Raw genomic sequence first — 24,572 nt, 5'->3', positions numbered from 1 at the left:
ATTCTTCACTAAGAGGTCCTATAAAAAAAAGTCACCAAAAATAGGGAAAGCTTCAAACCTCGATCTGTGCATGCAGTGAGACCTGTGCCCTCTGAAACCTGCATCCTCTGGAATTTGCACATTCTCAGTTCTTTGTTTCTTGTGCCTTTCTGGAGCCAGCTGCTTTGCAGACGTTTCCTTTGCTTTGCTTTTAGTTTGCTTTGGCTGCTTTCCTGTCCTTTTTTTATTTTTAAATGCATTTTCAAGCATGCTCTAATGTCTGCTGTTAACCCACTTCTCAGCCCAGGGCCGGACTCGACCATCGAGACGAATCTCCTTCTCCTTCAGCATCTCTCCATTCATTCCTAAGTCTAAAACTCTCTTTTCTATTGGCTCTTCTTCCAGTGATGAGGAGGAGGAGTTGGATAGTAAGTAATTGTTTTCTGTGCATTGCAGCCATAATGGGTGGAAACAAAGGGAAATCTGGTTTCTGCTTCAGACACTGGAATTTCACCTTGCAAACATTGAGCTAACCTTTCCATTGCATGATGTCTAATAGCATTATCTTAGTGCTGTATCTGAATACTCACTAATGGCAGAATAAAAGGATTATTATCTAAAGAATCTTCTACATCAGCACCATCACATCTTATCTGGTTAGTTTTAGTCTGTATCCACGTGGCAAATATCATCACCTGCCACTCTGAGCAGCAAAATAATCTTTACCTTTTTACTGAAACCAAAATACTTGCCCTGAGCTTGTTGCAGTGCATGGAGTTAGCAGAAGAGGTAGAATCTTGCCCTCCAAAAGTGACAGTGAGTGCATTGCTCAGTGGAAGAGAAGTGGACAGAAGCCCTGATTATTAAATTCTGAAAATCTTCACAGCAACTTCACAGTTCCCCCACTATGCAAAAAGCACATATTGCAGTCAAACACCTTAAATCCTCAAGGTGATCATATCTAGGTCCTGATATTATTATCCAAATAGTTCTGTGGGAGACAGGCAAGAGTTCTCTGGTAGCTTTTTTTTCTCCTGCAAACTCCATTGCTAAAAGAAGCCTGACTAAGGCAGAAGATTGAATTAAAGTAATTTAGACTCCTTTTGTGTTTTTTAAATAGGCTTATCAAAGATAATTGAAAATGTTTCCTATTTTTTAAGCATGTTTTATTAGACTGTTGAAATAAACCAGACACATTGCTTGTGTCTATACTGGGATGGGGGAAATTGCTTTCCAGTCCAATAGATTCTGGTTGCTTTCTGATTTTAGAACAATCTCCACACCATCCATGTTGTACGTATCTAAATTCTCCTCCTTTCCATTCCTGGTCTTCACTGTGGGTTTGTCCCTTCCTTCAAGAAAGTCCTTGCCCAGGTGTGATATTACCCACTTCCATATTTAAGCTCCTTCCTTGTTTCTCTGTCCTTTTCTTCTGCTTTTAACACAACTCAGAGTTCATGAACCCCACAAAGTGAACTGCAAAAACACAGCTGTGCATTCTATCATGACCCACAGTAAAAAGTACCTTTAGGTAAAATTTTTGGTGGATTTTGTTTGTTTGGTGAGTTCTGTTCTTTTGAGGGTTTGGGTTATTTTATTATTGTTTATTTTTGGTTTTTTGTTTTAAGCATCCAACACCTGATATTCATGTTAGGGTATGACAATTTTAGAGGATATTTATGGTAGCCAGTATTTATCTTCTCTCCCTCAACAGCGTTCCTTTTAACGATGATCATTTAAGATAGCGCCAGATACTGTCTCAAACAATAATGTTGTTTTCTTTACATGTTTGAGGATATTGTGATGACTTTATGAAGGTTGGTTTAGCCACAGCTGTTTCTAAGACTGCTTTGGCAATGGGCATTTTTCATGGAGTAATCCCAGACCAATTTGTTTTTTCACATCTTTAGGGTTCGTTTCTCATAAGAGGATGGATGTGTGAACATTAAGATTGCTCGTGCATTTCAGTTACCACTCTTCCACCTCTCCATGCCTGTTTTTCTTTAGAAAATGGAGAATTAGTTGAAGTTTGTTTGGTGATATATGTAAGATATGGATTTCAGATGGCTGGACAATTATTACGAAGCCTGTGGATTTCTTGACCCACAGAAGTTTGATTACTGGCAGCATGAAGGCATTGCAAGCTGGTTTCAGCATCCTAGTCCAGTCACTGCTTTCTGCATAATGGATCCTGATGAATTATTTCAAATCTAGCTACTATATGAACTAATTTTGGTGGGTGATGCTTAAAAGGGGTTCAGATGAGTACAGCAAAATTTGGCTGCTAGCCCATGTTCATTGTACACAGATAGCAGTTCTAGCTTCTGAAATAAAAACTTCATTTTTTCGTGGGTTGTGAAGTCAGATGTCAGTTTTGTTCCTGGTCATGACAGAAAACACAAAACGTTAAGAAAATAAGCTTTCCTTCCCCTTGTTCTACTTCAGAAACAAACCAGAAGGTGAGAAGATGTGTCTTTTTCCATGCTTATCTTCCTGGGGTTTACAGCTTGCAGCAGAGGGTTGATCATGTGATGTTATGTTATAATCTAAAATATGAAATCATAAACAGACCTCGATTCTTGACTGGATCCATTTTGCCTGCCAGCACCAAGAGACTCCTGCTTTTAAGAGAAAACAACTATTGCAGTAAAAGATAAATGATACATAATTGTAGTTCCCATGCAGTGTATTTTCTCAAGGTAGTGAAAAACAGTCACAAATATCAAATTATTGCAGCTCTTAGTTCAGAGTTTGTTCACATTTCTGATGTTAACTGCAGAGAAACAAAAAGGTTTGTGAAATACTTAAATCCGGTCAAACTGAGGAATCTATTTTAAAAGGAAATGAAAGACTAAGGAGGCCTAACCCAGGTTAAAAGCAAACTAGAACTGAAACGGGAACCAGAGTCACAGGAACTTTAACCAAGAATTTGGAAGTCTGTAAATTAGTTGTGTGATCTTAGTAGGCACTTAGGTAGTTTTATATTATAAAAATATAATATCACTGTTAGAAATCAAATAGTGGACTTCATTGCATACATATTACAGTATTACTAACTTTGGTGTATTTGGGATAAATCATTAATGAGGTGAAAGATTTTGCAAGGGAAATATTAACACAGCTCTCCAAGCAGGGTTTAAGTAACGGGGTATGCCTGTATTTTAGTTTCTCAATATGAAGAAATGTTATTTCTGTCTCAGACTCTGTTGGCACTTGAATCAGTGGTTAGAAAACTCTGGTTTTAAAGCCTAATATTGTATGCACGGATTTTCCTAATGCACTTACTGCTTTTGGGTAAAGGGACATCTTTTCCTCTAATGGCAAGTAGCTCTTTTGCATTCACCCTTAGCATTAAGGGAATTTGAGCCAAAATACTGTTTTTCTTGCAGTCTAAATGCAGAAGCCTAATAAGGTCACAGTCATGCTGCTTCTTGAACTTCAGATAGGGCTGCAAACAGTAATTGTATGAAGATTTTTTTGGAGTCCTGGCAAGCCCAGTTACTTCAGAGAGAGCCCTCTGTCCTGGATCATTTAATCCTGATGTTTTAGTGTTCTTCGATGGTTCTGGTAAATGGTGTCAGCTCCCAGATCTGCTCCAAATGTGTTGTGCAAGCAGGTTTCTTGTGTGAAGAGAGTTGGTGCCATTGGCAGGGCTTCAGCTTCATGTTGAAATTCAGCCTTTCCTCAAGCAGTGTTTCGTGACGGAGCCCCAGGCTGGTAACATTTTGTGGAAAACGGAATAAGGCTTCCCTTGTTTCCCTTACTCTTTATGAAGTGCCTCAGGATTTTGATGGGAAAATGAACTACAATTTTATCAAGCAGAAAAGTTTTATACATGGAACCCGGATGTGCTGTACAATAGATCCTTTCTAGTGCAGTATAAATAAAAGCATTGTGTCAGAATGATTCTCATTTATACCTATTGTCATTGAATTGGCAGTTCTGATTCAGACACCCTGATTTACCAGCAAGTTTAACAGTTGCACAGTCTTTACTTAATAGCTGAAGAGTGATAAAAATACTAAACAGGCTTTTGCCTCAGCATCTAATTTGAGAGCAGCCAAGGATGCAGGGAACAGGTTTTATCCTGAACATGTGAAATCTGTTCTAAACACCCACTTCTGGAAAACATTTCCCTTTCCTCTTGAACTGTCCCAATATGCAAATGATGTTTTTTTGGAAGGTTGCAGTCTAACCTGTCACCCCCTGCCCCTCCCGTCTTTTCCAGGTGCGCAGTCGTTCGGCAGCTCCGTGGGCTCCTCGGTGCAGAGGTACAGTATCCTGGGGACACCGTGTCCCTTCTGGGGGACTCTGTCTGCAGTGGGCTCTGCCTTGGACACCCAGAACCCCTCCTGGAACCAGTGCACTTCAGCTGAAATCAGGAGTTGTCAGGCTGCTGAAAATCAGTCCCGTATCTCTAAAGGCTGAAGAATATTCTAGATCACAGAATAGGAAAGTCTGTTCTAAGTCTCACCTCTTAATGAGGCTCTGTGTTTATTCATAGCCAATAACATCAGATTATGCACTGTTGCATGGTATCAGTTTACCCTGACTTATATTTTACACTAAAAGTAGTTCTTTCTCCCTGTGGGTAATTCTCTCTCTCTCTATATAACAAAGGCCAAAACAATCGTGTTTTTGTATGTTACTTTTCATCCTTGCAAGTTGCACAGAGGAGATAATCTTCCTGGTGGCTTTCAAAGTGCTTCACTGGAGGAAGGACGTTTGTGGCACTGAGGGAGCTGAGTGTCTGGTCTCTGTGTCACTGGCAGCTTTGGTTTTATTTTGTGACTGGGAGGCTCTTCCCCTCTGCTCACTGCTGTTTTCTCCTTCTTGGTTTAATTTGTATTTCTGCTCTTCTGCTTTTGGTTTGTGTTGTGCTTAATATTGACAGATTGTGTCCTTTAATACAATAATAGTTTCCTTATTCTTCCTTTGTAGCTGAAGAAGTCATAAGCTTGTGCATGTAAAGACTGGCAAAAATTATCTGGGATCCTAAAAATTCCTAAATTAATACACATAACCATTGTGGTTTATTACTTAATATTGGTATTCTCATTTCTCAGGGGAGGCTTTGCAGACAGTGTGGTTTCTGTTAAAAACATTCACTGCCTTTTCAGAGTTCATTAGATGCCTTTCTCTGGAAGGAAATGGTTCTTTACCAGCATTAATGGTTCCTGGTTATTTGACAAGGGGAGCAGCAGAGGGTGCTATGGCATGGCCTGCTTCAAAACAGATAGGAGGATTCCTTGAAATTTATCTCAAAATGAGTGGATTGGCATTTTGTCTTCACTCTTCCTTCTCTTTCACCAGAAAGCAACCCAAGACTCTGTTGGCTAAGAAATGCATTTGTCCTTTAAAAAGAATCTATCCATTTAATAGATGCTTCGGGAAGAAAAACCAAAAGCAACTTTTATCTTTATTTTAGTATATCCGAAGAGAGCAGCAGTGTCCCCGCTGGTAAAGGTGTAACAAAAGTCAGCCGCACCTTCAGCTACCTCAGGAATAAAATGTCCAGCAGCAAGAAGAGCAAAGTAAGTGCTTCTTGTGATTTTTGGAGTGCCTTAGGCAGCAGAGATGAATTTTGTGTTTAAGTCTTTGCCTGACTTTCCTTTCTTTACTTTCTTTTACTTTCTTCCTTCCTTTTTTTTTTCCTTTTTTTTTTGTAAGGGCAGGATTGTCTGTGGGGTGATAGGAACTGGCTCCATGGGAAATCTTAGCACCCCAAAACTGAGCCCAAGGACAGCTGTATGAGGTTCAATAAGGCCAAGTGCTGGGTCCTAGATTTGGGTTACAGTGGCAACGCTGGGGGGACAGTTGCACTGGATGATCTTGAAGGTTTCTTCCAGCCTTTATGATTCTATGGTTTTATTCCTTTCCCCACAGAGAATAAATTTTGCCCTGGCATGAGTTAGGGCTTTGTAGTGATTAATGAGTCTAATTTTTACAGAACCTGAGCAGTGTTTAATAAAACAAGGACAGGAGCTGTAAGAAGGGACTGGCTGCTGAAGGCTGTATTGTCTTTTCACCATTTTTTTACTTTTGCCACAAAGTTCCTGTGCACTGCAGGAGAAGTTGCTCAAACAGTGACCTTTAGTGATGGCCAATATTTATATTTTTCCCTTTTTCCATCCTTGAAACCCTGGAATTTAATTTGCTGAAAGTTAAGCCCTGCTCAGCACAGCTGAATTTTCTGGGAACAGTATTGGTTACAGAAATAATTACATTAATGCTAAATATTTCACACAAACGGGTTGTTGTTGCCTTAGATTGTCCCCTGAAGGTTAATATATGTTTGGGGATTTCCTTGGCTTGGATTTTTTTGCTTGAATCTCACCTCAATTCATCTGTCTGACAGAAGCTCGGAGCACTTTACTGTCTCATTAGGTGATGTGTAGTTAATATGTTGGTAAATACTGTTGGAAGGCTCTTGAGAGGTGGAATTACACACAGCTCCTCTTCATGGATTTGTCTTTAAAGGCAGAAAGCCACAAGTTTCAGTGACTTAGAGCTGCTGCTGAGCAACTTTAGGACAGTGCTTTTCCCTGCTGCAAAGTACAAAGTCAAAAAAGTAAATCTGTTTACATAGAAACCTCTGTGCAAACACCAGTGAGAAGTTCAGGAGCATTTTGCACAGACTGTGAGTGAGACTGGAAGTTCATTAACTGGTTCTTGCAATTAATGTGAATAATCTCCAAAGCAAGAACTGGAGAGAGAGGTAAGAGATCTGGTTGGGACAGAAAATATAGCAGCAGTGCTTTTATATACTTGCTCAGTGCAGTCTGATTTCACTAGTTTTGTGATTGTGTCTGAAAGTGTTGACAAAGAGTTGCTCCAAAATCCCAACCATAACATGCACTATAAAAATTGCAGCTTGTATCAACTCTCATACTTTTACTAAATAAAAGCCAAAATGTAATTCGAGTTACAATTTCTTGTCTGCTCACAGTGGAATGTTTGCATTACGTACATTTTTAAAGCTCCACCTGTACATTTAAATACTTTGACCAAAAATTCATTGGAATACTGATTTCTCAGAAGCATTACAGACGAGAAAAACCTCTGAGAGTTAAAACCAACAGAACAACAAACCTTGAAAGAGGAAGTTTGACAAAGGAAGTTGTTTTCTGAGCTGTCAGGAGGGAGGGAGGTTTCAGTGTCTTTTCAGCTTGGTTTTACTGATCTCCAGACCTTCAGAAATGCAGTTTACTGAGATGAAATAAAGTAAAATAAAGCATATTTGAGCCTACTAATGACAACAGCTCTTTTGGAAAATGTTGCGGAGAGTTAGGTAAAAAACCCTTAAAAAAAAAGGGGGTGTTTAGAGCATTAACTGGAGGGCATACTGGTAGAAGATGATGTGAATTTACCCATGCCTGGTGTGTCCTTGGTGTTATTTGGGATTATCAGTGAATCTGTTGCTGTTAGCAGAGTGCCCTGATTCACATTTGCAAAGTCTTAAACATGCTCTATCTTTGTCAGTTCAGGAAAAAACCCTATTTTTTTTTTCATTTTGGTCAAGAGTTTCTGAGAAATTACAACAATTAGCATGAGTAATTTTTCTTTTTCCTTGCCTTGCACAGTAATAAGGCAGTGCTGTGCCAGCAGCAGCATTTCAGGGTAAATGGTAGGAGTTGTAAGCATTTGAAAGGATTAGGAGACAGAATATCTGTGACCTGCAGAGCAGGAGGAGTGCGAACACACAAAACCTTTCTGTCTGGGCAACTTCTGCAGCACTTTGTTTGCTGAAGTAGTATGTAGCAACACTGAGGTGTGTTAAAATTCACTTTTTCTGTACCTCAAACATCACAGAGTGTTTGATTTACTCCCCTCTACCTTTTAAATAGGTGGTCTCGTATTGACTCGCGACTTGTAAAATATTAATCACATCCTTTCTGCCTGTGTGGGTTTGGTTTTTTGGTTTTTTTTTTTTTCACAGTGGAACCTACGGTAGGGCAAGATGAAGCAGTAGCAAAGTAGCTAAAATCATCTTTAAGGAAGTCAGCAACTGTCCTGCCCCTCCCCCCTTTTGCTCAACTCCTCTGTGCTGTGCCTCCATCCCCGGCCCTGCTGCAGCCTCCAGCATCGCCATGGGCTAGTGGGGAGCAGTTCCTGGTGGGGAGCAGCTCTCCTGCCCCGGGGGAAGGATGTCGGTAAAACGGAATAGATTCTCAGAAGTACCTCAGATCACAGTCAGGCTGGTGGGACTTAAGCACTGGGAGGTAAGAGCTCCATGGTTCCTGGGGAGCGGGATCCACTGCTGTGGTGTGCGGTGTTAATTCGGTGCCGCGGTACCTGTCGTGGTGTCTGCTCTGGCACGTCGGTTCAGCCACAAAGCTGGGCTTCAGATCTCACTGGCATCTCCAAGAGCACAAAAATAGTCTTGTTTCTACTGTCCTTCTTTAAATGAAGTTCCAGTAACTGCCACAGGAAAAAAGAAAAAGCTGAAAAAAACCTCATTGTGAGACTTTGTTCTTCAGTGGAGTGGCAGGCAGCCCCTGTGTGGAGTTTGCTGTTTCCTCCTTGAAAGTGGTGTACCGATTTCCTGTTTTTCCTGAGGTTGTTCAGCTTTAATTGAAATTAAAATCAGATTTCAGAATTGCTGGGTTTCACAGTGCATTTCAGGTCGGTTTGAAGTATAGGATGGGAAATCTCCTTTCAGCATGAGAGTCACAAGATTTAGCTTGAGCTTAGAGCCCTCTTTACTCTTGGAGCTTCACAAGGCCTGGCAGTAGAGCAAAACTCCAGGCATCAACTTGGTACTGTCAGCCCAGGCCTAAACTGCAGAGTTTCAGTTCCTGAACTGTGCCAGGCTGGATATGGTTAAAGATGGGCAGGTCAGCGGATGGAAAATGGGGCTGTGGAGGTTTCCGTGGGGTGGTGAGCCAGGCTGATGGCTCAGAGGAGGCGGAGATGTGATGCAATACAGACTCTTTCTGGCAGGTTTTCTGCTTCAGACAGGATTATTCCATATGGTAATGCTCCTAGTTTTGCTTATTTGCAGAACAAAATAGTGTTTGGGGCCAGTAAATAGACTTTCTGTTTATGACACTTTGCAGGGAGACTCCGGCACTGGCATTTTGCCTGGGATGTGTTGGGAGAGGAGTCCTTAGGCTGAGTTGCTCATTATTTGAGTGTGTCATCCAGGGCTCAAGAGTTTCCTGCAGCGGCTGCAGAGCTCCATCCCTCTTCCAGCCACTCCATGGCAGTTGCTCACATGGGCAGCCCTGCAGCTTCCTGATACTCAGCCTATGATAATATTAGGCAAAGGGCACATGGCATATAAATAACAAAATGCAAAGATAAGCTGACAGAAGCCTTTACCAGTTTCTGGTTAAGCTTCTCTTTCAGATGCCAGGAAATCTGCAGCAGTAGTTAAAAGTGCAGACCTGGAGCTGATTAATATGGTAAACGTGTTGTAGGTTGGTACTTGGAAAGACAAGGAGTCACTGTAATTCAAATTCAGAGGTTTTCTGTGGCGTTTCCTTTAAAAATTGTTTGGAAGAATTCCAAATCCATGAAAGGGTGCGGGGAAAAATGTTTCAAAGTCTTTGTATTTAGTATTTTCTGTCTAAGGGAGCCATAGAAAAATAAGCAAAAATGCTCCTAAAAGTTGCAGAAACTGTCTGTGCTTGTCATCTTTCCAAAGCTGAGTAGCCCAGAGGTTGACTTGTGGCTTGTGGAAGATGAGAAGGTCTTTTATGGTGTTGCTGTTGTTCCTCAGCCTTTCTGTGGTGCCATATATTGAGAGTATATAAAAGATCCATTTTGCCAAAAAGCTTCACATAGTTACTTGGGGTTGCATGTAACTGTTGAAAAAGTCTCTGGCTGGAAGGAAAACAGAGGTGGAAATACTCTGGCAGTGAGACTATACAGGCTCTGAGGAAGAGCTTGTGTTCTCCATTAAAAATGCAGCTGTGAATCACGAGCCTTATGGTTTGGCCTTAAAAAATAACTGTGTTGAAATTCTGATACACACTGCGTGTGGTATTTGTGTTTAACACAATTTATTTAAAATGGTAAGAGCCAAGAGAAAGAAAAGCAGTAAAGTCGTTAAACCAAGCAACTATAAAACAAAGGTAGAAGGAAATAGGTGCCTTCAGAACAGACTCAGTTTCATCTGCAGTGGTGAGACAGCTGTGTGAGTCGATAGTATGTAAATCCACTTCCACAGGGGCTGTGAGTGGCATTTTTAAGGGAGAGCTGTGCAGACACATGGCCATTGTTCAGGTGCACCTCGATCGATGTCCTCACCGTGCCAAAGGCAAACACTGAGCAATCTGTAACTAGGGAAGAGACCTCTGCGAGGTGACGAGGCTTTTGGTCATTTTGTCTCGGCAGGAAAAGGAGAAAGATAAAGAGAAGACAAAAGAGAAGGACAAAGATTCCAAGGAGAAGGAAAAAGATAAGAAGCTGTTAAATGGACATCTCTTCACTGCAACCTCCGTTGTAGCCCAAGCAACCTGTTACCACTGTATGAAGCCTTTCAATAAGGATTCGTACTACTGTGCAAGTAAGTCGGGGGGGTTCCCTCCCTTCCTTTTATTTTTCATTGAATCTGGCATGGAAAATGCAAACCTTACACTTTATTTTCCTTTTGCTTGAGGATGTCAGGTGGGAGGGAGACTTTGGAGACAGTGATTCATGGAGCGGCGTGTTGCCTTGTGGAAACTGGACTGAAATGAGTTGTGGATGCATGGAAGTGTCCTGAAACTTCTTTCCTAAGCTTGAGCTCAGCCATCACAGCAGGCTGTGGGGTTTTCTACCCCTTGTTGGGCTCTATTGGTCAGGAGGACTTTGGTTATTTCAGCTGCATGTAGTGGCTTGGAGCTGAGGTGCTTTGCTAAGATGGACAGAGGACAGGGACAGCTGGCTTGGATCATGGCTTTTATTTCCAGTGGGGAAAGAAAAAAGTCCCACCCATCTGTGGTGTATTGCTTTAGTTCTCTGAAACACTGCTTTGGTGCACCCACAGTGGGAACCACATGGTGCAGAAAGGAAATACTGACCCTCTGCTCCCTTTGCACAAGAAATTGCATCACAGGTCAAATGACAACTACCTGTGAGTGTGTGAAGGACGTGCAGCACAGAGCAGGCAGGATGGGAACCCTCACTGAGGGTTTCTGGCAGATTGGGGATTTTTTTCTCCTTTTTTATCAGATGGTTTCTCATGCCTGTAGCTCGATGAGGTCAGTGGTGTTTGTGTGGTCGAGACCAGAACGCTGCTTGGTTCATGCAGCAACCCAAAGCTATAGAATATGCAGACAAAAACGTCTTTTTCCCACTGCAGCTCACTGGGAAAGGCTCTCCTCTCCTCACTATCAGTAATTTTTTACTCCACTAGCTTAGAAATGAGTCAAAGCAACTGCAGGAACTGCTCCCAGGCTGGAGCCTTCCGTTCCTTCTGGTAGATGTGAGCAGGGGAAGGAGCAGCCAGCTGAATCCCGAATGGCACCTCTGAGTTTCCTGGAAGAGATTTCAGTAGAGCTGTTTGTCTGAGACATGCTCTGTGTCAGCCTGATGGGAAATGTAAACCATCAACAATTACAAGCTCTCAAATGCATCCTCTCCCTTTCCGCACTTGACTTTTTTAACAGCTTCTGAAGCCACGTAGAAAATCAAATAGATCCCAGTTTAATGCTCTGTATGCTAATGAGTTAAAGTAACCCAACAGTGTCATGTGTTTTGGCACACATGTTCCTTCCTTACTTTCAAGGTACAATGGAAAATTTTTGTAAGTTTTCTGTATTGGCCAGAAAATTAATGTCATAAAAAAAAGTTTGGTGAGGGCCTAGGTTGAGAGTGCACATCTGAGAGTGGTTCTTTCTCCCTTTGCGTCTTAAAATCCTCCTCAGGTGATCATCTTTTGGAAATGATGGATAACCAGCAGCAGAAGCTCTGATACTCCTGTGCTGTTGTAGGCTGGTGCTACCACCACTGCTCTGTCTTGCCTATAGATGACTTTTTCTTGATGCCTTTTAAAGCACTGGATCATTTTAAATCAATGTCTCAGCTTTTCAGTGATGCCCCCCAGGTTCCTGAAATATCTGCTCAGTGCTGAAAGATTGAGCATACTCTGAAACAAATGGATGAGCAAAAAAGCCTAATTTTTAGTAGCTTTCTGCCTTGTGGTTTTTATTTTTTTTATGATCAGTGATGCAGAAAATAAGGTGTAGAGGGTTTTAGTTATTAATGCTAGTGACACAGAGGAGTTAGAGGAACTTCCTACTTGCTGAAGAGTTGAATTGAAAGAATAAAGTCCCTGCAACCAGATTTTTTATAATATAAAAAATCCAAATTTTTTGCCAAATGGTACACACTAAAGAGCTGCCTTCAGGCTTTCAAAGCTTGAGTGTGAATTTCATTATTCTGAATTGTCTCACTGCCTCTCTTCATGCACCAGGAGCAGGTTCTGTTTCTCTTCCTTGTTTGGTTGGAAAAATATAGTGCTTGTGGGTTTTTGCAAGAGCTTTCAGGTTGCTTTGTTCTGTCTTCTCTTGCACAGGAAATGGTGAGACATTGCCAGAATAGCAGCACCCTGTGGCCTTACCCTTATCTCTGTCAAAATACCAGAATTACTGGCTTTTATTGGGTTGTCCCAAATGTAAGATATTCTAGAAATGTGAGCATATTTTGTCATTCTGGACATAGATTTTTTTCCTTTCTTTGTGCTACAAGAAATAATTCAGAACTTCACACTTAGAGTGTAGCATACATGTGAAATACAGTTCATTATCTGTGTTAGTGTTGTCATGAATGAGGGGAAGTATTTTTCTCTAAGCTACTGAATCTCCTCTTGAGCTGTGGTCTTTCATCTGCCAAAAGAGTTAAAGCCTCAAACCCAGTTCTCAATTCTTATGAAAAAACAAGCAGTTTGAATCATTTTTGAAAACTTTCTTTCCCAGAAATCTGCTGGCAGAGATCACAGGCAGACTCAGGGTATTCAAAAAAAAAAAAAAAAAAAAACCAGAAAAACCCAAACCACCCAGCTTTTGCTCTGGCAAATATGCAGCAAAGGGTGCTGTTAAAGCATGGTGTTCTTTGCATTGGTGAATGTCATGGTTTTGGACCAGAATTTCAATCCAGTTTCCAGCAGGAAGTCCCAACCTCACAGGCATGGTCCCTGACAGATGCTGCTCCTGCTGCCTTTTCTGGTAACCCTGTAGTACAGCAGCACTTGGGTTCTGTGCTGCAGATCTTACCCATGATGTCTGAGTTCATGTAAATGAATTTCCCTGTCCTCTTCTGTCTTCTAGATCTCACAGTCATTGTCTTCATGAGAACAGTATTTGTCTTTTCAGAGAAATATTGGCCCTACAATTGGTTTCTGTTTCTGTGTCCTGCTTCTGCTTTCCACCTTACTTTCAGAGGAATCATGCCATCAGTTTTTTTTCCTTTTATTCTTTAATTTAAGACCCCTGGCAACTCAACCTTGCATTGATTTTTAAACAGCATTTCCTGTTAAATTCCATGTTATTAACAAACAAAGGGCTAATTATCCGGGAAAGCAGCCTCTCTCAGAATTTGTAGCTACTTGTGTAAACCACAATGATGCCTGAAAGTTACAATTCTCAGCTGTGAAAGTGAACAGTTCAGATTACAAACAGCAAAAACGGACCTGTTTTCTGTGGGGTTTTGTTTAATTCATTGTTTTTTGGGATTTTTTTGACAGACTGTAATGCAATTGTTCACAAAGGCTGTAAGGAGAGTTTTGCTTCTTGTGCAAAGGTCAAAATGAAGGTAAGGGATTTCATCTACTCTACTGAGCAAACAAAAAAGTTTATGCAGATATAAAACACTTTCTACCATATGGCACAAAGTTTCCAGCTTGTTGTAAAGAACTTCAGCCCCTGTGCTGAAGCTTTCACATAATGAAAACTGTTACATGTACTGTTTATATGAGGAACACACAGAATTTGTGCTTACCCCAAATGCAAGGAACCTGCTTGTCCAAGCTAAGTAATGTTTGTGCAATTATGATTTCAGTTCACTTCAGTATTGTCATCACTTTCACATTTTCATATTTGCTGCACATTTCTCCATCTGTTATTTTGCCCATTTCATTCAGGGAAAATAAAAAATATATTTAAAAATACACATACACTGAGCAGATTCAGACAAAAAAAATAGCTTTTTTTTGTTTTAGTTTTATGGCACAATCTTCTGGGAGAAGGGAGGAAGAAATTAAAGTGAATTTCATTTTTCTTTCAGCCGCAGAGAGGGATGCTCCAGGCACACGATACCTCTTCGTTACCCACAGTAACCATGAGAAACAAAAGTAAGACAAGTTCCTTTCCCTCTGCTTTGAGTTGTAGTCTGTATCTGCTGTTCTTAACTGTTCTGACAACTGATATTGGATACTATGGAAAATAAGCTTTTATCAAAGCAGGGATGAGAGCATCCTCTGTGCATGCTGAGCAATATTTGAGATTTCAGAAGTTGTACTGAAGTTGTGCAGAGTTCATCCTCTTCTGCAGTGTCCATGTCACTTTAAGCAAATGTAAAATCATCTCAGATTTAGAAAAATTACTTGTCTCTTTTAGCTTGCTGAATGGCTATAGCTGTTAAAGCCACAAAATCTGGAAGATGCACCCTATGTCCAGGGGTGTCTGACACGGGAAAGAATCCAGCTATGAGTATTAAGTGCAGAGGATTCAAAATACAATTATTTTTGTCTTAATTAAATAGTCTTGGGCTTTGAGGCAGGCAAACTAGAAAGTTTAATTTTGAATAGGAGGAATACTGACAAGCTGTTCCTGACTTTGCTGAGATATACACTGCACTGCAGAGTGACCCAGTGTAACCAAGGGTGAAGAAGAGGTGTGAAATAGCCCAAGCTGGTTTTACAGGGCCATGATTTGATAAGCTTAAGTGGTAAGCTTTGATAAGTGATAGCTTGGAGATCTCTGTATGGAACCACACTGTGATACAGTTGTACTCACTGTGGTATTTATCGTGAAGTTCAGAGGTGTTGCTCCAGAAAGCAGAAATGCACCTGAAGAAGGAAAAATCTGGAATTAAATGAACAGATTAGTTAAAGGTATGTGAGGGTATAGTGAAATCAGGATTATCATTTCTCTGTGGTACATACTGATAAGAGAAACCCATCTCAAAAAGTTTGACCCGAAGCAGCGAGATTTATATGACTATGGGCCCAGGGAAATAAAAATGCAACAGGGTGGATTATGACACGTTATTAATTATCAAAAAAGTTAAATTCAGTTTCCCATGTGTGTTTCTGGAGTTGCAGATCCCACCTGGGTATTTCAAGCATAGTGCAGTGAGTTCTGCACAGGGGTCGATGGTCTTCCCTTCCTATGTCTATTCCTATCTGCTGACATCCCCTGGGGTGATTCTAGAAAGAAAAGGCAGTGGATTTTAGAGTCTGGATCCTTTTAAGTCATCATCATCCCAGTTCACAGTGGTTAAGGTGTTTGCATGGGCTGACTGTTCTCCCACCCTTCCGTTCCAGGCTCGCAGCCGAAGGAGCGCCCGCGCTCCGCGATCCTCGCTCCCGACGAAAGCACCGTCACCTCCACCTTCAACAGGAGATCACAGCAGCCCACAGCACTCTCCAAAAGTGTCTCCATACAGAACATTGCAGGGTGAGGTTCCTCCCACCACACCTGACTCTGTGTGTGTGTGTTATCTGACACTGCCAACATAAAGAAATACAGATCTCACTAAAAATAAATTCACGTGCTGCAACTTGTGTTAAAGGTGTGAAAGGGATCACAAACCAGAAATACCCATGTTCTGTATGATACCATCAGTTGTCTTCTGCACAATCAGATTGTTTGGGTTAGTTTAGTCGTGGCAGGAGTTCAGAGGCACAGCTGAGATGGCCTGGTATATTCAAGGCCACTTCACAGGGATGCTTTGGGCTCCAGGAAGAAATTCCCTTGCCTCGGGCTGGATACTGAGCACACATTTGCAGCACAGGTACAGTATTAATTTTTATGTCCATAAGAAGAGGGTGAAGGCACAGAGCTGCACACTTCCTGTTTTTAGACTGCATTATACATAATTCATTACAAAAAAACATAGCAGAAAATCTAATTTATGGTCCCTACTGTAGCTGCATGTTGAGCAGTTCTACATGTGAGGCAGTTGCAGGGCCTGGCATATTCTGGGCACTTTGGATGTCCTGGCTATTCATGGGGAATTTAATTTCAGTCCATTTTTCTGATCTTTCTCAGAGCTAGTGATAAGGACTCTTGTATAGCCTTTGGTGTTGCATTTTTTTGCACTGTTTGCTCCAAGGGCAGTGAGGATGGGACGTGACTGGAATGAAGTTATCCAAACTATAAAACCTCAGGAGTGGTTCTTTATGGAAAGCACCGTCACTCAGAACTGTAGCACTTACAGCTTCTCAAGCTCCAGTGGGTAGTTAGTAAACAACTCATAAAAGCACATTTCTGTACGTAATCGTGCAGTGCTGGCTTTGTTTTTCAATTCATATTTAAAATGCATTTATTCTGCTTATCTGAAAGTACATTTGGCTGGGTTTTTGTCATAAACGATGTTCTGTGTTCTGTTTTTCTGCAGAGTTGGGAACGATGACAGCTTAATACACACTTGGAAATTCCTGTCGCAGTCAACAGACTCTTTACATAAAATCAGCCGGGTTAATGAATCCATGGAGTCACTGGTTGATGAAGGTAAGAGATCTCCATGGCATTTATAGGAAAAGGAAGGTCTCAGTGCTGCTTTCCAGAAACACAAAATCCATTTTCAGCAAGTGTCTTCCTTTATAATGGACAATTAAAGTGCATTTATTTTAATCTTAGAATATTATTATGATAAACTAAAACAAAGCCCCACATAGTAATCTCTTTAGCTTGTTGAATTACAGAAAAACATTTAGAAGGTTTTAGTTACAGTTGAGTTACTTGGAATTTAGCTCAGGGACAAACATTTCCTCTTCTGTTGTGGTTTTTTATTTAACTGCAATGTCGTTGCATTGCAGATTAAGAATACATTATCTGAGCTGGAATTTGGTCTGTGTGAAAATGGTGAACAGGAAACTAGGAAATAACCTTTAAAAGTGTTTTTCATAACTAGTCTTTATGTGGTATATGATCATTTGTGTTCTCAAAGGAGAATGTGTGTGATGTCTGTGGTGGGACTGACAAAGCCTAAACCTAAATAATTAGACAGGAATCTCAAATGGGACAAGTTAATGGCACTTACATTGCTTTGTGAAGGTGCAGACATGAATGAAGGACAGCTCATGGGAGACCTGGAATTAGATTCCAAGCAGCTGGAAGCAGAGTCCTGGAGCCAAGTAGTGGACAGCAAGTTCCTACAGCAGCAATACAAAGATGTTGTCAAACGGCAAGATGTGATTTATGGTGAGACATCTGCACCTTCACTTTACACTCACTGTAGACAGCTCCTTAATGTTCTCACATGGATTTGGGAAGCTTTAGGCAGGTGAATAGGAACATTGCTTTGGTCTCCTCAAAAGCCAAACTCTCATTCCTGAAGTTCCTAGAAACATAATGCATTATGTGAGAGCTGTCTTTCTGCATTTCACATACCCAGAAGCCATCAAAAAAACCCAGAAATTGCCTCTCCTCATTTATCTGCTGATGACTTTCAGATTGGGTTGCAGCACAAGGAGCTAGATAGGAAGTCTTTTCCTCAGGGATTCAGGAGCCATCCTGTATGGCAAAAGTGGGGTATGTGGAGGCTGGCAGTGAGGTGTTAGGAAGGAGAAGATACCAGGGCTGAAGGTTGAGACCTCAGCAGCAACATCCAAAGCTCTCTGTTGTGAGACTCCTCTTCCCCCCTGTTTCTCTCACTCATGAAGCTCTTGACTGATGTTACAATTCCTGACATGAAATTTTCTGGAGCCACTTAGAGAAACCCAGTTATTGGAAAAGCTTTCTAATGGCAGCTTTTCCTTGTGCTATAACCAATGAACTCTTGTCCTCATCCTATCCAGAGCTAATGCAGACAGAAATGCACCACGTCCGCACCCTGAAGATCATGAACGACGTGTACAGTGCAGCCATGTTAAAGGAGCTGCAGTACGATCAGCAGGTTGTGGACAAAATCTTTCCCTGCCTGGAAAACTTGCTGCACATCCACAGTCAGTTTTTCCAGCGGATTCTGGAAAGGAAGAAGGAGTCACTGGCAGACAAAAGTGAAAAGAACTTTGTTATCAGGCGGATAGGTGACATCCTAGTGAATCAAGTAAGTGCTGGAAAATGTTTGCAGTTCTGAGAACACGGCTGAAAGCCAGATGCTTTTCCTTCCCTCCTGTTTGTGCCTGTCAGATAAACACAGCTGATGGCACCTTTACTCTTCACACATAAAAATCTCCACCTCTGCTTTTTGAAGCACTTTTTGCTCTTTCAGAGGAAGGTCCACTGTTGAAAATGAATTAAGTTCATTTTCTGGGAAAGAGGAGCATTCAGTGACAGGCACAAAACAGTTTGACCACAGCCTGGAGCATAGGCAGGAGCTCACAGCAAAATATGCCCAGTGTGTTTCTTGGCTGCATTACTGACCTGGTGTTTAACTCGGGGTGGGTCATTTTATTTTTCTTTATCCACAGCTTCTGTCTTCTTTTTGTCTGTCTTGAATTTTTTTGTGGTTGGCTTTTAAGCCCTGTGAGTGGAATCCCAAATTTTGCTGTAGGTGTGAGCTCAGTGAAGTCCCAAAATCAGCTCTTTACTTTCTAGACATCTGCTTGCATGGTTGAGGATGCTTTGGACTAATTTGATTTGATCAAGTTCTTCTGAGAGCCTGGCAGGCACTGCTGGGATGTCACCCCAGGAGCTCAGTGCAGGTTGGAGCTGTGTGTCCCATTCCTTGCAGTTTTCTGGGGAGAACGCTGAGCGAATGAAGAAAACGTACGGCAAATTCTGCGGGCATCACAACGAGGCTGTCAATTACTTCAAAGATCTCTACTCAAAGGACAAGCGCTTTCAGGCATTTGTCAAGGTAGGACCTGGCAGAACAGACGTAGCCGATGGAAAAAGCATGTCCTTTCTGCACTCTGGGGAGTGTTTTGCTGCAGAACTGAAATTTTCATCTTTGTTCCTTAGAAAAAAATGAGCAGCTCCCTGGTGAGGCGTCTTGGGATCCCTGAATGTATCTTGCTGGTAACACAGAGAATCACAAAGTACCCGGTCCTTTTACAAAGGATACTGCAGTACACCAAAGGTAGGAACCAGTTCCTCTATTCTAAGCACGTGTTTTTTGTCCAGTGTGAATTTTTTGGATCCTTTACAGCTGAAGCAGATTTTATTACCAGCTAATCGAGCCATTGTTGTCTCACACCACTGCAACGAGATCACTCAGTTCCATACCTCCATTTAGGATTAGTTGTTTAGGTACCTTGATTTAGCTAATTATGGAGCAACATGCCTAGGCTCCAAAGTCTCCGGGTTTGCTTTTTTTGCTAATGGCTAAAATATGTGGCTAATTTGTGCATTTGATCTATACTGTCTCATATACAAAGTATATTGGAATATTCCCCAGCCTCAACCATGTATATGTAAAAGCTCTTATGAAACTCTTTAATGGGGAAAAATGTCTCATTTAAGTATTAAAAAGTTATAATGTGGGAACTTGGGAGAAGAGGAAGGAAGGAAGTAAAATTGGGAAGCCAGACTGCACAAAGTCAAATCAAGATGTTTCTGTTTCTTTTTTAAAGAAAATGAAGTGGAGCATGAAGACTTGACTCAGTCATTAAACCTCATTAAAGATGTGATTGCTGCAGTCAATAGCAAAGTCAGCAATTATGAAAAGAAAATGCGTCTTGGGGAGATTTACAACCGGACGGACAGCAAGTCCATCATGAGGATGAAGAGTGGCCAGATGTTTGCAAGAGAGGATTTGAGGCATCGGAAACTCATCCGAGATGGGCCTGTTTCACTAAAGAACGCAGCTGGCCGGTTAAAAGGTAAGACTGTCCTGCCTTCTGCTATGGAAGGAAGCAGCTCACCCTCTCTGGGTGCAGGATTAGTCCTCAGATTGGTGCCTCCACTCTTTATTTATTCTTCTGCTTTGACAGATTGTGACCGCTTTCCCTTGCTGTACCCCTGCTCCCCCATTGCATTTCCAATTCCTTGTGTGGGTTCTGGGGCAATAGATCGCTGCTTTTCCTCCTGGTCGCTGTGTGCCTGCTAAAGGCTCTGGTGGCAGTGACACTTCAGTGTGTCAGCCAAGGAGCAGAGTTGCTGTGGGATGCTCTGGGCCAGGAGGACACGATGGGGCTGCAGTTGCCAAGAGCACAGAGTCAGATCTCCGTGCCTGTGCCACAGTTCCAGGAATTGTTCTGGCTAAATCTGGAACCCAGCCTCAGCTTCCCAGGCCCTTCGTTCACCCCAAGGGCTGCAGCAGGGCTGCAGCAGTGCCATCCCAGTTTCACTGGGATCCAGGGAGATGTCCGAGGCATTTGTTGCTCTTGAACCTTTAGAGCTGTTGACACAAACTGTTCAGGAGAGGCTCTGGTGTCCCTGCAGCTGCCTCTTATTGGGTCAGTGTTTCCTTGAGTTGCTTTTGGTTTGTTATCAGGTGGAAGAAGTTTTTTTGAGGTGCTGTGCACTGAAGTTCTCCACTGAATTAAACACTAAATCTCCCAAGGAATCCTTCAGCTGGGACCACAGTAGCAGTAAGAGCAGACAGGGCTGTGCCTCAGGCTTGGCAGGAAGGCTGGGCTTCCCCTCCTCCCTGCAGCATTAGCTGATTAAATTACGGTCTGTGGGCACGAATGGGGCCTGGGAGCCTGATGCCGTGCTGTGCAGGGAGGTGGTGATAACATGGAATTCCAAATGGGGTATGATTTATTTTGAGGTTTTTGAAGCAGGAAGTTTACAGATGATTTCTAGGCACCCGAGACTACTACTGCCTTTAGATGGTGGATGAAGCAAGTTCTGGTGCTGTTGTGAAATCGTGATAAGCACAGGCTCCATTTGCCTTTCTTAGTCATAGAAATGCGCAAACATGTCTGTAGTGCAAACTCCCAGTGAGGGTAGGCCCTGCAGGCAGGCTGGAGACCCAGGGACAGAGTAGATAGTTCACATATTCAGGTTATTTTGTGGTATTTGAAATGGAGCACTGAAAATTATAGGATAAACTTTCGTTTAAAGCGTTTTAGTATTTCCCCTCTCACAAAGTGCATGGAACAGAGAAAAGGGAGTCAAATGCCACCTTTTCAAACCTCCCCGAGCCTGGATTTCATTTTGCAGCTTTGCTTAAAGTTTAGTGGTTCTTTTATCTGGAATGGATTCTGTCTTCCCAAAACAGACTGGAAGGATTTACCCATGAGATGGTTTAAGTTTTTGGTTTACTTCCTTTCTGTCACAAGATTTCCCAAGTATATTACACAAAACCTCTTTGTACCGAGGGGTCTGGGTGGGGCATTACACTTGGTAGTTGCTGTGCAACTTTATGATATGTTATTAGGAGACTTGGAAGGCTCTACATGTACTCTGGGAAAAGACTGATTTAAAATCTTCTGTTGGCTTGAGGTTGCGTTTCCTTCTCCTGTGAAAGAAAGCCAGGTCCTGTGTCTCACGCAGGCTCCCCTTGGAGCTGTGTTTGTCTGAGAGCAGAATTACTGGTGGCTCCTGAAGTCAGTATTTCCTGGGAAAGAAACTGTAGCTGACAAATGTTGTTATTGCACGATAATTTACACCCTGCAAGCCACTCATCAAGAGAACCATAAAACCCAAAACTTCCTGTGCAGATATTTTGCTTGAGGGCAAAAATATTGATTGTTTGAGAAAACAGAGCTTCTATTGAATAAATGTCTCTGGCTTTCACTGTTACGCCCATGTCTTAACTGGTAGTGAGCATGTGGCTGGAGAGGAGCACCCCTGCTCTGATGGATGAGAACAAATCTTGCAGCATGCCCTGGAGCTGATGTGTTCTGCTTAATGCAAAGCTGGTTCAGAGCTAACCTGACCTGGCACCTCCAGGAACTGCCCTTGCTCCTCCTGCTAACTGGAGGTTGATCCTGCTTCCAGGATTTGCAGAACCAGCCCTGCTGCTCCCCAACACTGGTGTTACTACAAGAATTACATCTGTTCTGGGGTGGGTTGTGTGGTTATACTCCACTGGTGTGCTTCTTCTTTTGCAGAAGTCCAGGCTGTTCTCCTCTCTGACACGCTCGTGTTCCTTCAGGAGAAAGACCAGAAGTACGTCTTTGCCTCACTGGTAAGGCTTCAACCTTCTTTCCTTCTTGCTTTTTCTCTATAAGAGACCCATGATGTTGTGCTGTGCAGCAAAACCAGCCATTGCCTGCTAAACAACTTAATTTTCTTGCTCGGAACATTTTTGTTTGCTGAGCAGACTCCGTTCTTTTTGATGGGAAAACATGTCTTCATGCCCCACCTCCCCTTCCTGCAGCTCCTTGGCACAGCTGATAATTGGCCTTGAAAACCTGCCTGTCACTCGAAACACTTGTGCACTGCAATTTGTGCACACTGGAGCAGTGACTGAGGTGGGAGGGGGCGAAGGCATAATGCAAGCATTGTAAAAGTAAACCTCAGCAGAAGGAAATGTCTGAATACATTGGGAGCTGCTGGGGGGGAACAGTGAGGTGAAATGCCAGGGCAGTAAATCCAACAGAACAGCTTGAAAAGAAATGTTAGAGAAATACATTTGTAATGTGCAGGAGCAAAAACATTAGGTTTGAGGGTAGGTGCCTGAAAACAGCTGGGCACACTGACCTGCTAAAGAAAACCTGGAGTCTGCTGGGCTGTACCTTCCAGGCATGGTCTAGACTGGCTAAACCTTGTGACCTTTCCACTCTTTGAGCATTTTGAAAACTGATAATTTGTTATTCCAGTTCCAACAACCCTCTGCACGGGCTCAGTGCCCTGCACAGGGGAAGCTGATTTGCATACAAGTCCTGCTAGTGAACCAGATCACCGCAGCTGTAGCATGTGGTACAATGCACAAAGGGGCTGACTCGTGTGCAGATGACAGAGCAGCCTGGGGACGTTGTAACCCAGCAGGCTGATGGCACAGAGACCATAGCACATAGTGAGCATCATCTCGCACATGAGTTCTCACATAGGAGTCAGCTGTGAGCTTCTGAGAACAGCAGAGGTTTTGTGGGATTTGAAAACAAGGTGTTACTCTATCCTGGAGAGAGATGGTGAAGATACTGAGTGTGAAGCAGGCTAGCAAGCTGCACCAAGTGCAAGGAGCTGTGATATTAATGACAGGGAGAGTGTGGGCAGCAGGAAATGGGTTCAGAGCAAAATATGGTACAGTTTACAAAGCCACAAAGTCAATTTGAAATGAATTCTTTCTTGAAAGGGAGTGAGGTGAAATTGCTTTTCCTACAGAGGTGTTGGAGGAAAGCAGAGCCTTCCCTTTTGTTTGACCCCATTGAAATTATTTGGGTTTTTTAGTTAGCCAGTAGGTTCAGAAAATGTTTACAACCTGAGAGATATAGCACTATGGTTTATTGGGGACCTTTTCAATGCTAGTTTGAATCTGGGAGCTAGCATCGGTCACCCTTCTCACCCATTTCATTCCATCTGAAGGACCAGAAATCCACTGTGATCTCTCTGAAGAAGTTGATTGTACGAGAAGTGGCTCATGAAGAGAAGGGTTTGTTCCTGATCAGCATGGGTGGAAAAGATCCCGAAATGGTGGAAGTCCATGCCAGCTCCAAAGAAGAGCGTAATGGCTGGATACAGATCATTCAGGACACCATGAACACCATGTAAGACACCCAGCTGTTCTTGTGAGGCAGGGGTGCACTGGGTGTGTTCCTGTAGTAATTGAGCCGTGTCTCCTGTCCAGGGATAGAGATGAAGATGAAGGAGTCCCTTGTGAGTCTGAGTTTGAAAAGAAATTGTCTGATGCGAAAGTGAGAGGACTGAAAGGTAAAATCTTCCTGGAACAGAGCTGGGGAACGGATGTGGAAAAATGTAAGGGAGTGTTTGGGTTGGGTTTCATGATCGAACAGTGACTTTTTTCAATCCTGCATCCAGCAAATAACTGTAGTCCTGGTTTGCAGCTCACCTTCCTTGCATTATTTATTTTCTGAGCCTGCTGGGTGCCGCTGCTGTGCCGGATTGCCCAGGGCACTGTCGTGCTGCCAAACCCAGCACATATTGTCAGGCTCCACTAGATGGGGCCAATATCTCAGGAATCGCTCAAGTTTCCTTGCCAAAGCTTTTATTTTCTGTCTTCATCCCTATTTTCCATTCACCCCCACAGAACAACTTCAGCAGAAGGATAAACAGATCCTGATCTTGCTGGAGGAGAAGACGAAGATCTTCCGGGACATGGCAGACAGTTCTGTGCAGGAGGAGATGCCAGGCTCCAGGCTGCTCTTCAGAGCCAACACAGAAGAGGCTCCAAAAGGAGAGGCCATCATGAAAACTGCAATAAATGAAGGTGAGCCAGTCAGGTGACACATAAATTACATTAACCAACAGACCCTTCAGCTTCAGTTCTCAAGCACCAGTTCTGCAGGGGACATCTTCTCTTTGTCAGAATAACAAGATAAGGAGAAACTGCTATTCCTGGTATTGTCTCAGGGACAGGTCATGAGGATCAGGAAAGGAGCCAGATATTGGGGGGTGTCGAAAGAGGGCAGAAAAGTCAGCACA

At 42.5% G+C, this 24,572-nt stretch overlaps 1 protein-coding gene across 9 annotated transcripts in view; it reads left to right on the top strand.

The window, feature by feature from the left end:
• The window catches only part of AKAP13 (A-kinase anchoring protein 13), a 201,302-nt gene that overhangs the window by 162,943 nt on the left and 13,787 nt on the right, over positions 1 to 24,572 (top strand). For 8 of the 9 annotated variants that reach the window (XM_042039768.1, XM_042039771.1, XM_042039770.1 and 5 more), the window contains 16 exons: positions 4,208 to 4,250; positions 5,408 to 5,513; positions 10,321 to 10,492; positions 13,652 to 13,719; positions 14,191 to 14,257; positions 15,452 to 15,584; positions 16,528 to 16,640; positions 17,187 to 17,333; positions 17,930 to 18,180; positions 18,808 to 18,933; positions 19,038 to 19,155; positions 19,649 to 19,897; positions 22,079 to 22,155; positions 23,496 to 23,677; positions 23,758 to 23,840; positions 24,178 to 24,357. In XM_042039768.1, the coding sequence (XP_041895702.1) occupies positions 4,208 to 4,250; positions 5,408 to 5,513; positions 10,321 to 10,492; positions 13,652 to 13,719; positions 14,191 to 14,257; positions 15,452 to 15,584; positions 16,528 to 16,640; positions 17,187 to 17,333; positions 17,930 to 18,180; positions 18,808 to 18,933; positions 19,038 to 19,155; positions 19,649 to 19,897; positions 22,079 to 22,155; positions 23,496 to 23,677; positions 23,758 to 23,840; positions 24,178 to 24,357 (2,115 nt within the window). Of the gene's footprint in view, positions 1 to 281; positions 3,090 to 4,207; positions 4,251 to 5,407; positions 5,514 to 10,320; positions 10,493 to 13,651; positions 13,720 to 14,190; positions 14,258 to 15,451; positions 15,585 to 16,527; positions 16,641 to 17,186; positions 17,334 to 17,929; positions 18,181 to 18,807; positions 18,934 to 19,037; positions 19,156 to 19,648; positions 19,898 to 22,078; positions 22,156 to 23,495; positions 23,678 to 23,757; positions 23,841 to 24,177; positions 24,358 to 24,572 lie in introns of those variants that run through there. The other variant, XM_042039772.1, reaches the window with a different exon arrangement.

Source organism: Corvus kubaryi, unplaced genomic scaffold (assembly GCF_017639235.1).
Source record: "Corvus kubaryi isolate FWS band 111438036 unplaced genomic scaffold, C.kubaryi_AGA036_p1.0 37394, whole genome shotgun sequence".
NCBI lineage: Eukaryota > Metazoa > Chordata > Aves > Passeriformes > Corvidae > Corvus > Corvus kubaryi.
The sequence above is the reverse complement of the archived record's forward strand: the minus strand, read 5'-3'. Positions and strand labels throughout refer to the sequence as shown.